This window comes from Anastrepha obliqua, chromosome 4 (assembly GCF_027943255.1).
Source record: "Anastrepha obliqua isolate idAnaObli1 chromosome 4, idAnaObli1_1.0, whole genome shotgun sequence".
NCBI lineage: Eukaryota > Metazoa > Arthropoda > Insecta > Diptera > Tephritidae > Anastrepha > Anastrepha obliqua.
Genome location: NC_072895.1, coordinates 86,317,007 through 86,334,349, shown reverse-complemented (window position 1 = coordinate 86,334,349; position 17,343 = coordinate 86,317,007). Strand labels below are relative to the sequence as shown.

At 33.3% G+C, this 17,343-nt stretch overlaps 1 protein-coding gene across 1 annotated transcript; it reads left to right on the top strand.

Moving 5' to 3' along the window:
- The first annotated feature begins 2,012 nt into the window (after positions 1–2,012).
- LOC129246091 (uncharacterized) lies at positions 2,013–14,239 on the top strand. The gene is made up of 4 exons (XM_054884626.1): positions 2,013–3,497; positions 11,700–11,975; positions 12,048–12,183; positions 14,057–14,239. The coding sequence occupies exons 1-4, from the start codon at positions 2,174–2,176 to the stop codon at positions 14,121–14,123; spliced, it is 1,803 nt and encodes a 600-aa protein (XP_054740601.1). The 5' UTR covers positions 2,013–2,173; the 3' UTR covers positions 14,124–14,239.
- Positions 14,240–17,343: the final 3,104 nt, after the last annotated feature.

Below are 17,343 nucleotides of genomic sequence, written 5' to 3'. Positions count from 1 at the left end.
TTTGGAATTTTGTGTTCACGAAAAAACAGTATTGTTTTTTTTTGTATTAACTGAAAACCAAAATGTTGCAAAAAATCGAAACAAAACTAAATTATTTTTTTGTGTTCATTTGGTCCATATGTTCCATAAAAAGTTGATATGGTAAATAATATGCAGGGTCTGATATACGCAAATTTCCATTGACCATTATAGTGACAAAATTATCGATCACCAATTCCAACAGGATTTCAAAATCAGAGTTGGAATGAGTTGTTGTGTGGTGTACTTCTGAAAAAATGAGAAATAAACAAAATAAATCTAAAAATTCGAATTCTAACTTTATCTTGTGTATGTTCTTATTACCTTTGAATTTTTCCAATGAAGCACCATTCATTTTAAATTTTCCAAGCATTTTTTTTATCATTTCGCGTTGCCGAAAACATCGTTTGCAAACGCATTCATTTCCATATAGAATTGGTCAAAGAAAGCATTGCTCAATTGAATTGAAACATTATTTTCATAAATACTTAGGACCTTAACTAATGCACCTTGGTACATACCTAACGCAGATATTCATCGCGACCTTGACATCGATACTATTGATGAAACAATACAAAGCGCTAGCAGAAGACACATAAATAGACTATTAACGCATACAAATCCTATGATGAGAAGACTACCAAATGAAGAAAAATCTACCCAAAGTCGGCTTAACCGTCAAACACCAACATATCTTGCAAAATCGATGTAATCAATTGTCAACTAATCGTATATGTCATTGTTTGTTAACCACTTGTTTTTAAATAATATGTATATATTTCTTCTAAATGAGCTTGGGGGCATTGGCCCTTCAATATCACTCTCATTCCATCTTTTTGTAAATCAAATTACTTATTGTCTAACGACAGGTGTAATAGTTTATGGAAGAAATAAAAAAAAAAAAAATGTTCATTCGAATCATTTGAAATTTCTGTATACAATAACGAAAAATTCCAAAAAAGTTGTACACATAAAATGAATGTCGATTCGAAACTTACTTTAATCTAACAATCGAGCAAGTTTTGTTTTGTACAATATTTTGATTTTTTCTTTTTTTTATATGAAGAAAATATTTAAAAGAAATTTTTTTTTGCTAAAAACCTTCCCCTAGTGGATCCCTATAATATGAAAAAAGAACGAATAAAATTGGCCTCGTATCGGACCAAAAAAGTGCGTACAAACGAACATCATTTCATTTTTATATATATAGATTATTTGCCGAACTCTACTTTATATAAATGTTCGAGTTCTTTTTTTCATGTATTTTGCTGAGTTTATATGTTTGTATTTTCTATGTTCTTATGTTCTATGAAGTTTGCTTATGTTTTGTTGTAGTTTTGAAAAATACCCTTGAAGAATGAAAATAAACGTGATCCATAAACGCATTGGATTTGCGTTTTAGATTTTGATTTAGATATTTTTAGTTTTAAAACTGTATCACCTGGGTGTCCGAGTTCTTTATTGAGCCACTGTATATGATATTCGTTGTAGAATGATCTATGCTTTTGTGAAAAATTGATGAAAAGTAAAAGAGCAAAATAAAAGTATCATAGTTGAAACTGTCAAAATGTCGTGTTTATAATACAGCAACAGCTGTCCACAAGTGTATGTTTTCACCTGCTTAAATATTTATAACGGCTTTATAATTCTAGGTGTTAAAATATATTTATGTACACTTACCCACAAAGAGTTGGAATTGCTTTATCAAATTAGGCGCAATCAAAAATTTCGTTTTTCATCTGGCTTCTCTTCGCGCTTCTTAGGATTCTCAATAATTTCTATACCACAAAACTTTAATATAATATAACATAAAATAATAGGTATATATTATATAATAAAATATAAAATAAAATAATACAACTGAACCAAATAAATGTGGTCCAATCTATGAATGTATGTATGTATGTAAACATATTTTTGCTTCATTCTCCTACTTCTTCTTGCATAATATTTATTTTTCTTTTTGTTTTCTTTTGATCACTTGATCGCACCATTTGTCAAAAGTGTAGCGCATCGATAGAGTCGATCAAAAACACAAAATATTCTCTTATCTAATCTAACGCGGTTGATAAAATTTGTGGTGTGATGTGGTGTGGTTTCATACCGCCACAAACAGTTAATTTCGCATATTCACCAAAAGCAGCTGTGTGACAAAATGTTTTGGAAGAGCTCGAAGGAAAAAAATCCGAAAGATTCCAAGGAGTGCAATGCCGTGGTGCTTCAGGATCCGCGCATGAAAGTACGTACTGCTACTGCGCAATCGGAGACTACAAATACGACCGAACAAAGTGCAACCATTTACGACAATGAACGCAACAAAATAACACAGCGAACTGTGCGACAAACGGTGACGCATCAGCAAACAGCTGGCGTCACCGAAATTTCTATACGCCGTACACCGACCAAAGAGGAATTGGATGAACTGCTAAATATAACCGGAGCTAATGCTACCTTTTTTAAATCTTCAACACCTTGGACTAAACAAGAGACTACCGTCACCCAAACAAACGGTCACACTCAAACCTCTTTTGTACAACAACAGCGCACAAAATTTAATCAAACAGGCACAGCAGCGAAGATGACAACAACGACGGCGATGGCGACGACAATGAAGCCAGGTGCAGCATGGAAAGATTTCGCCAACAGTAATCCGACTTTTACCAATTACACCGACAACTATCGGACACTCTCGCCACTCAGGGCACTGCCACCAGTTACAACTTCAATGGCTTCCATCAAGTCTCCCTTGAGCAAAACAACTACCAGCGCCAATTCATCAACTATCAACAGCTCTCTTTTGGGTAAAACAACTCGCAATGCAACAACAACTGCCACTGGCGTATACCCCTCCTCGCTGGTTAATTCTAACCGTAGCCCAAAGAGCATCAACAGTAATTATACGGCCTCGATTGGCCCCGCAAGCCCCTCTGTTAGAGCAGTCACAAGCGCAGCCACTAAAAACTTTGCCGTGAGTCGAACACCACTTTCCAGTGCAAAAACAACACCTTCGTTGACGACGACAACAACAGGCTATGTCTCACCCTATGCCAATCGTGCACGTGGACCTTTAGCTTCAGCCTATACTTCGGTATATGCAAATCCTTCAACCGCATCGAATACTACATATCAAAGGCATACATCAGCCGATGCGAATCCGACAGCAACAACAACAACTAGACAACAAAGGGCAATAACAAACCCAACATCGCAAAATATCAGCTATACGTCATCGACACAGCCTCAGACTCAGCCTCAGAAAACACTAAGCGCTGGCGGGATCGGTAAGAAGTCGAAACTAAAACCTGGCTATGCCGTCATTTTCAATTCTGTGGACTTCAACGATAAGGAGCGTTTCGAGAAACGTGATGGTAGCGACTATGATGCGAAGCTTATATGTGAGACTTTCAAGAAATATAAATTAAATGTGAACACCATCAAGAATCCAACCGTGAAAAAGATCAAGGATGTTGTGAAATCCTGTAAGTATTTATTGTATTACACTTATCATAAAGTGATTCCCTTTGGAGTGGTCCAAGAATATTGGAAATTGTTCTCAATTTTTCTGTAGACTTCAGTTTAATAAGAAGTAAGCTGACAACAAATTAAAAAAAATATTTATAAATTTGTGATTTATTCGATGTTCGCTAGAGGGGAAGTGCGTGAGCTAAAGTGAAATATGTTCAGTTCATTTTAACATTTAAATTTTTATTGTTTTTTTTTTATTTTTTAGGATAAAACATATAAAAAAAATTTTTTTGGCACTTTTTTGGAATTTTGTTTTATTGTTTTGCTCAAAAACTTTGGGAAACATTTTTTGTTTTTTTGAAATTGTTGAAAGTTGCATAGTGAGATTCTCATGACTGTTCGAGTTATATTCGAATATGTACAGTGTGGCAGTGAAAAATATGGCGTAGCTGCTTATTAGGGTATGTCTGTTCTGTATATACATACAAACATATGGTACTTGGTACGAGTTCGAATGCTAGAGCTTCGATAGAGCAGTATTTTGCACTGATTTTGCCCCGTACGTATTGGAATACTCGTATAACTCGAAAAGTTATGGAAATCCACTATGAGCATATCCGGGCTTACTGCGCATACTCAAAGCTAGTAATGAAAAAAATAAGAAAGAGAAACGCTGAGGGGGTGTTTTTAAAAAATGGCAAAAGAAACATTTTTTCACTCGAAAACTTTTTAAAAAGTAAAATTTATCCTAAAGCACTACCAAATTTATAAAAATGTTAAAATAAACCGAAGATGTATCACTTCAAAAAACTCTATACCAAAACTGCCAACAATGAATAAATCTCAAAATTATAAAAAACAAATTTTAAACATTTCCATATTAGTTCTCATTAAGTTTTTAGAATAATTGACGACATTGTCTGAAATACTTGGATCACTTGATATGGAATCGCCCTACATTTTTTCATAATTTGGTGAGTTATGAAAATTGTTTTCTGTTCCACATACTATTATTATTATATATTTATATTGTATTTGTATATTATATTTATAAATATAAGTACATAAAGAATATTTGAATCCAAATTCAAAGGTATTAATTTATATTCTTTAGTGTTGATGCTCTATTAAAACAATAATTTGCTTACATAGATCGCTTTGAAGTTCTGTTCTAACTAAAAGTTCTGTTAAAAATTAAATTAAATGTAAGGCACTTGTTGCTAAGGGGAGAGAAGCCGCAATCCAGCTCTGTACCCCAACGAAACTGGGGTAAGAAATGTAACCAAACAAAAAGCAATTTATTCTAAGTTGATTCTTATTGGGCTTTGTGAAGAAGCAAACCGGGATTATAGCTTCATAGGCTTACTTATTACACGGATTTTGTCTTTTTGTTTTTTATCAAACCAAAAGAGATTTTTTGTATACGGGCCTTTTTAGCGTCAATTAACGTTCTGAGAGCACAGACAAAAGAGTCACAGCAAGAGACTCCGTAAAAGGTGAGAGCATGGTGAAACATGTTCATGTATTTTTTTTTTTTTGAATGTCCAAATTTCAACCATTAACAAAGAAAATAAAGAAACAAACGAAAAAACTGCTGCAAGGCAAATCACTTTGACATTAAAACGACTAACGATTGCAGGAAAGAAAAAAAAAACCAGCTGTTCTAGTGATATATGTATAGACTTTATATAGATTCGCCTTGAGTTGTAAAGTGCATGACTGCGTACCTGTAAAATTTTGCACATCTGGTAGTGTACCTTGATCTTCAAACTACTCTATAGCAAAAGAGCAAGCCGGTTTGCTACTAATTACCGTGGAAACGAATGAGCTGTTGAAATGGATTATAGAACTCTCTCTCTCTAAGCCATTATTGGTTGGTTCGTGCTTTATGTGATTATGCAGACTGTGCGATTTGTGAAAGAACCCTCTCTCTCTCTCTCCAACACACAGGAAATGTTTGGTTGGTTGCCAACAAGAATTATATAATTCAAGCTTATGCTGATTAAAATGGAAAAAATCTATTATATTCTAATGTCATCGGACAAACGTACATATGTTTATACATTTACATTCAAATATTTTTGTTTCCCTGTTAACTGTTGAAAATTAAACGCGACAGAAGAGCAAAAAGTAAGTAAATTTCGAATAAAGTTATGTCAAATCTGCCGCCACAAATTTTAGATAGGGTATTTCAGAGAACTAAGAAAAAAGTATCAAAATATGATGGTGAATTTGTAAATAAAAATGAAAAGTTGGGTTAGATTATTGTAAACAATGGAGATAATAGAAAATAAAACTGACAAAAAAAAATTTATTATTTTTAAACAAAAATCTGAAATTACATTTGCTCAACAACTGATTACATAAAATTCATTGCCTTCCCTGAATCAATTACACCAGGTCACGTTAGAAGGCCGTGTATTTTTAATTCAATTTAGAAAAAAGTATTGAACATAAAGTCACTATATTAAGGTTTCTCTTTTGTGTACACTTTTTTGCTTGCTTACATTTTGGTGTTAGCTTGGTTGCTCTTCAATAGGAATTTTTTGAACAGAGTTTGCAGAAAGATAAGTATAATTCAGCACAAATATCGATTCAAGGTTTTATTAAATTTTTAAAGAAGTTGAGCTGCACCATTCTCCAGTTTCGTATATAGTTACACATATTATATTCTTATAATTCGTAAAATATGACGTGGAGATAGTGACGTCACTGCCAGAAAACATTTTTTTTTTACCTTTCCCTCTTACGTGATCTTGTATCGTTGTTTCATGGCAACCTTCGATATTCTCTCAACCATTGGTTGCAACGAGCTTTTGTTTTTATTTCGGAGAGACTCCTGTTTTAGAGTTTTATAAGAGTTGACTAGTATTCAGCATCGGTATTCAAAGTTAAAAAACTCTATTAATAAAAAATAATAATAATACTTTTTCAAACTATAACGATTATGAATTTTTTGTAAATATATATGTTTGTTTAACTAAAACAAACAAAAAAAATTCAGATACAAGTTTTTGATAAAATTAATGAAAAATGGTAAAATAATTTGAAAGGACATTCAACATAAATTAGAATTGATTCCTTATTTTATTTTTTTTTAAATAACTTTTACAACAATTGTGACTGGTAAAAAGTGTAGATCACGTAAAAATACATGTATATTTACAAAATACCTGCATTGAGTGCAGTTTCGAAGATGCGCTCAAAAAACTAAAACCACCTTTGCTTTCAAAATGGCAAATGGCTTGCTTTTTTCTGATAGCAGTCGCCCTAGGCAGGCAATAGCAAACCTTCGAGTATGCTCCGAGTGTAAAAAGGCTTTCATAAAAAACCAACTGCCGTTCGGAGGCTTCAATAACATCAAGTCACCTATTTTCAATATATTACTAAACTTTTTATATAACCAAATATTTTAAATAATAGAGAGTTGCACGGAAATAGAGGACGATGTTTGCCTCGTCCTAACTGCAATAGGCAACTAGGAATGGGAATAGGAAATCAGCTGATGCCCGGGTTCATTTGAGTATAAAATTAAATACTTCGTATATTTAACACTTATAAATAAATTTCTAAATCGATAAAAGTTTTTGGCTGATTCAGCTCCGATAAGTAGATGCGCATACTTCTTCTGCTCAAATATGAACGAGATGCTATCAATAAAACGGTCCGCGGATGACATATGGCAAAAATACATTTCTTGTTTTTTGGTAGGACTGTTATAAGCTTACATGGCAAATTTCAGCGTGATATGTCACCTAGTTTGTGCTTCTGTGCTACTGTAAACAAGTCAAGCTCGAGTGTGTTCTTCGAATTTAACGATGGAAATTCAAGTTGAACAAAGAATTTGTTTGAAATTTTGTTATTCCAACAAAATTTCGGCCTCAGACGCCTTAAAAATGTTGCAGACAACCTATAGGGACTCTGCTCTATCGCGTGCACGTGTTTTCCAGTGGTACAAATCGTTCAAAGAGGGCCTTACATCGGTTGAAAACTTGCCTCATGAACGTCGTCCAGCAACATCAGTAAACGACGAAAACATCGGAAAAGTAAAGGAAATTGTGCTTGAAAATCGCACAAATCGCAAAATCGGTTAACGCTGAATATTATTTAGACGTTTTAAAGCGTTTGCGCGACAACATTCGTCTTAAAAGGAAGGAATTGTGGGACAACAAGTCATGGTTCTTGCATCACGATAATGCACCAGCTCACACATCACGTCTTGTTCGTGATTATTTGAAGAAAAATAATGTTAATATCGTTCCGCAAGCACCGTATTCACCTGATATGGCTCCATGTGACTTTTTCCTGTTTCCCAAGCTCAATTTTTGAGACAATTGAAGTCATAAAAGAGAATTTGAAGGACACACTCGAGCTTGACTTGTTTACAGTAGCACAGAAAACAAACTATGTGACATATCCCGCTGAAATTTGCCATGTAAGCTTATAACAGTCCTACCAAAAAACAAAAAATTTATTTTTGCCATATGTCATCCGCGGACCGTTTTATTGATAACGTCTCGTTCATATTTGAGCAGAAGGTATATCTATTATAAGACAATTCCAATACTTTCTGATTTAAAAAATGAATGGCAACGCCATAAAAAATACATTTTCATTAAAATTTTCTCAATCATACTTTTCGTCATACCCACACCCTTCTACTCTATTGCTCTGTAATATTATTTACCATTCGCGCCTTAAAAATAAGGTGGCAACGCCAAACACAAATACTCGTAATTTTAATTCAGGATTTATACATTCTTTTGAATACATTTCGTTTCATATCTATAACCTAACCTCTAATTAAATTTTGTTAATAGTTAAAATTTTTATTTAAAATAAGACGGCAACGCCTTTAATAATATTGTTATTACATTGATAGATGTATATGCATATATATTTTTACAATTAATATGTTTTTGTAATCAATTTCTCAATTTTCAAGAAAAAATAGGTGGCAGCACCAGCTAAAACTATCTTTTTTATTTTAAACCTGTTTTCATTGAATATCAATATCCTTACATTCGCATTGAAAACTGCGTTAAGTTATTATTCTGGCATTATAATTCAGGTGGCAACGCTATCAAAAAATTTGTTTTCCGAATAGATTCTTCTTAAAACATTTACCTTGCTACTCATGTTATAATAATGCCTGTTTTTTAAATAAATTGCTGTTCTTTAAGCAAACAGGTGGCAACACCAAAATAAAATGAGTGTTAGTCAGAAGATGAGTCTATACAAGGTGATGTCGATACTACAATTACAATAATTTGGTGGGCTATTATCGAATTTCAGCTGAAGAAAGAAGAGGGACAGAAGATACAAATACTCTCGCTTTGACAATCAGGCACCAATCAGCTGATGGAGCAACACCAACTTGTATGTACATATAGATGGCCTTGGTTGCACACCAATTATCTACGACCTATAGGGCAATAATACAATATTTGGGTGATGCCCTTTCGAAGAAATTTACAACGATTTTATATACAGTAGATTCTGTTTTTATACGGTAGATACGTTCCGCAAGAAACAGCATAAAAAAAAACAGCATAAAAAAAGCTACTAGTTCTATAGTAAAACTATAGATACGTTTCAAAAGTGCTAAAACCGCATAAATCTGAAATAATGTAATGAAATCGCATAAAAAAGGGCACTAGTCCCATATTATAACTATAGATACGTTCCATAGACCGCATGAATCTGAAATAATTAAATAAAATCGCATAAACAAAATATTGTATTTTTAAAAATTATATCTTTATTTAAGAAACGTCAGAATCGAAAAATAAATTTACGTCATAAATAGAATCAGACAATACCCACATGTTGCGCGTTCGTTTAGGATTTGGCGTAAAATCACTTTCGTCACTTGAGGAAATGTACACGTCTGATCTAGATGGTGATGCAGGCGGTTCCATACTTGTAGGGTTAGCATTTCTGATGTAATCTGTGATGAGTTTTTGCTTAGCTGGTTTAGAATCTTGTTTATATGTACAATTCGCGATAGGTAGACATGCATTTTTTAATTAAAAAAAAACCGCACTATTTCAAAACCGCATAAAAACAGAACCTACTGTATGTACTTGGCTGCTCGTAGAAATTTATCAAGGCTGAAGAATTGTCTGACGAGGGATGGTCGATGCTAAACCAACTGCTGGCAGGTACATACAAGTATACTGGACTACGGAAACCACCTTGATAATATAAATAGTATATAATGCGATTACTAATTGATTGCGTTTATATGCATATGCTTGCTTCTGTATGTATGTATGTAAATCGGTGATTCCAGGAATTATCTACATATGTATGTAGAAAATGACTCAGTAGAAACGCAAAACAAAAAAACTAAAAAAAATGTATTCTGTGCCCCGTATTCGACAGTTAAAAATACTTCATAAAATCGATTGTTTATTTAGATTTATACCTACATAAATATGTGTATGTATATGCATGTACACAGTGCAAAGTGGGTAATTCTTTTTCTCTAATACCTAGAATAGTAAAATATTGAAATACTTTTGTTACCTATAACCACTTTTAGTGAATGCAAAACCTAATTCAAAACCGTATTGAAATATTGTGGGAAAACATTTTTTAAAGCCATAAAAGGCAAATATTATATATGATAGATATATACATACATGATAGGTATAGTAATCCGCTACACTCATTCTGTAAGAATTAGAGTATAAAATGCAACAATGCCCGGTAGTAAAAAGCAATTAAACTCATTCTGTATCTGCTATGTTTTAAAGGCGACTAGTCTCTTTTCAAATCTGATCGAACAAAATAGAACAAGCGATTCTCTTAGTGTTTTGCGATCAGTTCTGTACACCTCCCTGGCTAATCGCATTTTTGTAGGAAACTTATTGCGCTTTTATGTATGTATATGTAGGTATGAATGTAAGTGGGTATATGTAAATTGTTGATTCTGGGAACTGTCAATGGTGAAATTTACTGACGAAAAGATAAAAAATTTTATAAATTTTGATTTATATATATGTATATAATAATATTTATAACCGTAGCTGTACACACTTATATACACTTGTATTAGTGGGAAAATTGGATGCTTAGCTTACTTTTTTTTTATATGTTTTTTATTGTAAAAAGTTTAAAATTTTGATTTGTATGATATTTAGTGTGGAACGAGTTATATTTAAAAAACAAAAGTTATTAAAATTATGGTAAAAAAAAAATTGTTGGTCGAAACTGATCAAAATATCGAGTTGACCACGGGTGTATATGTACTTGTATATATAAGTATATTTGGCTGAGCTCATCCAATCTGTGCGGTGTAGCTTGATGTTGTTCAAAAAATGCTGGAACAACCAGTAAAGACTAACTTTATGCCGCCTTCGAACGGCAAATTGTTTTTTATGAGGATATTTTTTTCATTGTGAATGGCTATAACAGTGTTAGATGAAGTGTATAAGCCTACTTTATTTTGTACGGACTTTTTCAAACGACCTTTGTATTGTATATTTTCACTTGGATTTTGGAGGCATTGTATTTAAGGTTAGTTGCAATAGTATGGGAATAAGTTTCCGATAGGAAACTGATAGTACGCACAAGCACTAACTAAGAAACGGAAATAACCGCCAAAAAGTAGGCACAAAAAAAAACGCCGAAAAAATTTGGACCAAAAGACGCCCCAAATAGTAGGCAAGGAAATATAACGCCAAAAAGTAGGCAGCAAAAAAATATTTCCTACAAGTTTGCACCAACAAACAAGCGCCAAAAAGTAGGCAGTGTTATTTCTCACTAGAAATTAGCAACCACAAGGAAAATCTTAGGAAAAGTAGCCTAAAGTGTATCTAAGATATATATAACGTATAGCTCTCTCTCTCGCGGAACGAGCATGCCCAAAACGTTGCATGGGCTTGAAATTTTACTCTCCGTTCTCGCTCGTCCATCGACGCCTAAGAAGTTTCACTTCAAAAATAATTATTTATTTTAAAAAATCTTAAATTGCTATTTCCAATATTAAAACAGCTACGATTGAAATAATTATTTTTTTATTTCCATTTTTTTTTATCTTTAAATTTTAAGATAAGAGGAACAGGTAAGTATATTATATAAGTAAATTTTTTTACGACACATGTGTTGGTAGTTCAATAAGTTTTTCTCCTATATGTATTTAAATATTTAAATATATAGGTATTTGTTGCACTAATCCACCTCTAAATAAATTTTTATTTATTTTTTAGTAACACAAAAGGATTACACCAATTATTCCTGTCTAATAATTGCCATTCTAAGTCATGGTAGCGCTCATGATTCGGTAGCGGCCAGCGATGGAGAATATAACGTTGACGAAGCAATGCTGCATCCCATACTGGATGTACCAAGTCTCAAGGAGAAGCCGAAAATATTCATTATACAAGCCTGCAAGGGTGCACTTGTACCAGGTGAATATAAGACAGATGCTTCTATGCCACGTGGATCTCCCAGTGAAATACTCAAATGTTACAGTACCTTTGAAGGTAGTATTCCTTCGTGTATTCTTAATTTAAAAAAAAGTCATATATATCACTCACTAATGCTACCTTTTGTAGGTTATGTCTCGTACCGCACCGAGAAGGGCAGCCCATTTGTCCAGGCCTTATGCGATGAAATAAAGCTTAAAGGACAATATACAGATATAGAACATCTTATGAAGAATGCCATAGAAACCGTAAAAATTCAAACACGGTGAGTAATGATAGGGATTATGTAGTAATACGTTTTTTTTATGGTAGTTTAGGCAACAGGTCCGTCCTCTTTCCCAGCACAAAAACTAGATAGAAAGCAAATTCTATTTTTAAAAGCAGCAATGATAAATTTCCGAGTATGTTTTGGCCATAAAAAATATTCTCATAGAAAATCGGTCGGAGGTGGCGAAAACCAGTAGCACAGCTTTAAGATCTAACTGATTTCTAGGTGTCGTGTGTTTTTTAAGAGCTTCAGAACTCCGGCACTCGAAGTGTAACCAATTAAAAAGGCCATACATTTAGTTTGGCAAATTACTTTTATTCAACTCAAAGTAAGAAATGTGTGAAAATAATACAAAATTAAGAATTCATTTACTTTTTCTCGATATGACCACCTCTTGCCTTCACTATGGGCTTGAGGCGGCCCAGAAATTAATCGCAAACTGCCCGAATGTGAATTGCAGGTATTTTGGCCCACTCGCGGACAATGGCTTTTTTCAGCGCCTTGAGGCTGGTGAATCTTTTAGTTCCGGCCTTGCCCTCCAAAATGGCCGAAAGAGAATAATCAATCGGATCCGCGTCTGGTGAATTTGAGAGCTATTGTGAGAACGTTGTGAAGTTCGGAACGTTGTTTCTTAGTCATTCTTAATTCCCGCGAGCTTTATGGCTCAAACCATTACCTGTAGCGGGGGCTGCCTTCTGGTGGTCAATCGATGACGCAAATTGTAATTGAAACGGACTTAACTTATAACAGAACTTATGGCAAGACTAAAGTATGTAAAATTGACGCTTACACTCTTTTTGGGTGCTTAGCCGAGCTCCTCCTCCTATTTGTGGCGTGCGTCTTGATGTTGTTTCACAATTAGAGGGGCCTACAGTTTTAAGACGACTCCGAATGGCAATTTTTTTTTTATAAGGAGCCTTCTCATGGCAGAAATACAAACAGAGGCTTGCCATTGCCTGCCGAGGGTAGACCGATATTAGAAAAAACATTTTCTATCATTTTGGTGTTTCACGGAGATTCGAACCTGCGTTCTCTCCGAATTCCGAATGGTGGTCACGCACCAATCCATTCGGCTACGGCGTCAGACACCTATATGAAAATAGGAAAACTAAATATTTGGAGGACATATAAATGTTTTACTCCACAGATTTACCAGAACAGGTGTACATAGACCCAGAGACGAAGGATTAAATTCATGCCATTTTAGGATTAAAAACAAATTTTAGTTAGACAAAAAATTTGTTGACTCTGGTTGAATGAAAAATATTGAAATTTGGTAACATAAAAAATGCGCATCGGAGGAGCTTTTTCAGGACAGAAATACAGTCGGAGGTTTGCCATTGCCTGCCGAGGAGCGATCATTATTGGAAAAAAAGTGGAAAAAAAGTAAAAAAAAGGAGAAAAATAGTTTTGCTTTCATTCTGCTTCTCCAAGATTAGATCTCGAGATGACTATTATCCCAAAGTGTCTGCAAACATTTTTTTAAATCTTCTGTTGAAGGGCAATCTTGTCATAAGTTTGAATATGTACTCATGTAAATTATTTCATCCATCAACAATCAACTATTGAGAGTGTTTTTTCTTGCAAAATAAATGTTTAATCCTAATCCCATGTCACACCTTAATCCCATGTGGATGGGTCATCAGAAAAAATGCATAAGGTATCTTCTAAGCTGAAAATTTGTATTTTAATAATATTTTATCATAAACAAATGGTATGAAACATGCACCGAGCAGTAGTTTTCTCAGCAAACTGGCCGGACACTGACCCATCCACATGGGATTAGTGTTAATTTAACATTTGTAAATATTTTCACCTTTATCATTTTCATTCTTATTACTAATCACCATTTTTTTCTTTTATTTCACAGCTCAAATCAAATTCCATGCATGACTACTAATCTTACGAAACCATTCATTTTTGGAGATTATTTATAAAGTTTATTTTGTTTACTAAATATTTGTATCATTAGTGTTTTTGTACCGATAATTTATTCAAATAATATGCACTATGAACTTTTATAAAAATTCTATGCGAAAATTATATATTATATTTATATATAAAATTTATTACGGATAAAACAATTTATAACTGATGTATGTATGCATATAAATATAAAATATAAATATATGAATATAAATATTATATATAGTATACACTTGAACGTGTATATATTTGTTATTGCAATATTTTATGTTCTTTTCTTTCTCGAAATAACTGGCCACTGTTCAAAACCTATACTCCGTTCGATAGATTTTGGCACCGAAAATTACAAAAGATTCTGAAAATCTCAGCACTGATCAAAACTTTTCACAATTCAATAAATCATTTTGCGCTATGGACTTAGATGAGGGGTACTTATTAATTCAGGGGTACTTCTTTAATTCACAAATTGGTTCTGAACATGGCTAGAGTAATTTGAAACAGATGTTCTTTGCACCTTCTACACCTTGTATCTGAGTGTTGTTGCTGTATTTTACTACATTCACAAATTGCTTGGCTCATCGAGCCTTATATCAGTTTGGGGAAAACAAAATTCATTAATTTTGCGTAAAATTTTTGCGCAAATCACTTAAAACTGTTTTATGGTCGATCTTTAGCTCCTGGGCGATGCTACGGCTATTAACATCCCGCTCAACTTCGATTTGTTCTGTGATTTTATCGGCATTATGGACATTTTCTTTAACAACAAAAATGTCTGAATGGAATCGACGAAACCGAAATTGCACTTAAGGGGTAACACCACTGTAGCAATTTCAAAAAATTGATTTTTTTTTTATAAGCTTAAAAAATTCTTTGAACCTTTTAAAATACAGAACAAAAAGTTTTATACGTTACCGAAGTTTATTTCATAAATATTTTGTGCTTTTAACCAAGCGTTAGTGACTGCTACCTAACGACTTCTCCAAATTTCCAAACTTTAAACGCGTTTTTCTCAAAACAAGTTTTCTGAAATTGGCACGCAGCATAACTCAAACAATTTTAAATATTTTTAATCAGGTTTTTCACTACGTCTGTATAATAACCTTCTTAAGAGAAGAGCGTAGGGGATTTTCGATAGATTAATTTAAACGATTGTTATAATTATTTAAGTGCCGTTTTTTTAGTCCAAAATAGAGTTTTTTCCTTCAAATGCTTGCTAATTCCACAAAAATAAATATTTTTTAAATCCCCTACGTGTTTCTCTAGCTATTCTTATCTAGATTAAGAAAAAAAATGTTTCTTTGTTCCAGATTAAAATTTGCACCCTCTGTGCTGCGTGCCGCGGAGTTCCTTCAAGAGAAACCACATTACAAAAATGTCTCCAATGCCGCCATTTTGTAAAATTTTTCGATCAAACTTTGTAGTTTTGTATTTTAGTATATAAGTAATAACTTCCCAAATCAGAGTGATTGTTTCTCCTTTCCTTCTGTACAAAAAAATTCTTTAAAAATCGTATTTATTTTACGCGTGTAGAGTGGTGTTACCCCTTAATTAGCTGTTGAAGTATATGGTGCCGATACACCATTCCCAATGTAAGGGGTCCCGGTGGTCTAGAGCTCGAAAATTTAAGGTATTTTCAGGAATTTTTTTACAATAAAAAATGAAAAACGATATTTAAATTTTTTAGACTTTTTATTTAACTTCTTTTACATACAAAAATGAAATTTTTTTTAATAATTTTAATTTTGACTTGAATTTGACCCTCCCGAAAAATTGGACCTGGACGGTGTTGTGCATTTTGGTTCTTCTATATATCTGAAACACAAAAACTAAAAGAATTATTAATCAGTATGGTTGTAGCTATGCCCCGTGCTAGGTTAAAAAAAGACGATTCGGTTGAATAGTTGTTTTTTTTTTTTTTTGACAACATCAGGCCCAAAATGGTCATTTCGAGATAAATGAGCTTACAGTTTGAGATACAGGAGCGCGCGGACCGCTCTGTAATTAGTTAATGGGCTGTAGAAGCTATAATATTGGGAATTTCTGAATGAAAATTTCGCAGTATATTCTTGAGATACTATACTTTCGAAATATCGAAAAAACAAAACATCGATTTTTTGAAATTTCTAGATCACCGGGACCCTTTAAGCTAAAATGCAGACCAGGCAATTTTCACCTTTAATAGAGAAAATCTTTAAAAAGTACCGAATTTTCTCTTTGTTTCATTCTATTGTTCACACCTGTAGCTCACAACTGAATGGAACAAACAAAAAAAAACAGCAAAAGAATTTTTTTAGTGTGAAATGTTTGATCGTTACTTTACGAAATATCGCTCACTATAGTCATCTACGGAGAAAACAATGGAAAAATATTTCTCATCTAATAACTGTTATGAAAACACTCTTTGGTTAAATTTTAGAATTCGGGCAAAGTTATCAATTTGCAAATTCGAAATCACTATTATTTTTAGCTCCTGCTACGCTGAAGAAATTGCAGAGATATTAGACATTCTTGAACACATTTCGAGTCTGTCTCTATCGATTTCATCGAAGACTGATTAGTTGCCAGTTTTGGAAAAATGTCAGTTGCATACATACATCTACATATGTATGTGCCCATTTACACGAGGAGACATCTGGAAGGGAGACACTGGAAATTCTCTTTTCATGTCTCATTCGCGGCCACACGGGCAAAATTGTTTTCGGCAACATTTTGACATTTAATGCTTTAGCATCGTCTGGTTCGGATGTATTCTCGCACGCGCTTACATGTAAAGCGGAAAACGTTCGTCAACAATTTCTTAAATATATGAATGAAAAATGCAAACTGGTTAAATAATAAATAATTTGTTGTTTTTTTATTTAAATATATTTATAAATTGTTGTACTTGAATAAAAAAAATTAAATTAAAAATACTTCATACATAAATAATTAACTTAAAATTAACTGAGTATCTAGAAATGCGGGGAAAATTAGAATTCAACATAAACATGCCCCATAATATATTTTAAATTATACCTACTTTACTAGCAAAAATAATCGTGCATTTCCCAAGCAGTGTTCGGATGTTTGTCATCTTTGTTATCTTCCGTTTGCTTGAAAACCAACACATAACTCAGAACCTTCTCCCACAAAAGAAGAAAACAAATGAAGCAACTGTCAAAAATTGCTTTAAGATTGGAAATACGAATAAGAAGAGCAAAGCGTGTGGCCAGTACAGGAGACAAATTCCCT

Coding starts and splice junctions, on each gene's coding strand:
- LOC129246091 (XM_054884626.1), top strand. CDS start 2,174: ATGTTTTGGAAGAGCTCGAAGGAAAAAAATCCGAAAGATTCCAAGGAG. Junction 3,498..11,699: donor CAAGGATGTTGTGAAATCCT/GTAAGTATTTAT, acceptor TTTATTTTTTAG/TAACACAAAAGGATTACACC. Junction 12,184..14,056: donor ACCGTAAAAATTCAAACACG/GTGAGTAATGAT, acceptor TTTATTTCACAG/CTCAAATCAAATTCCATGCA.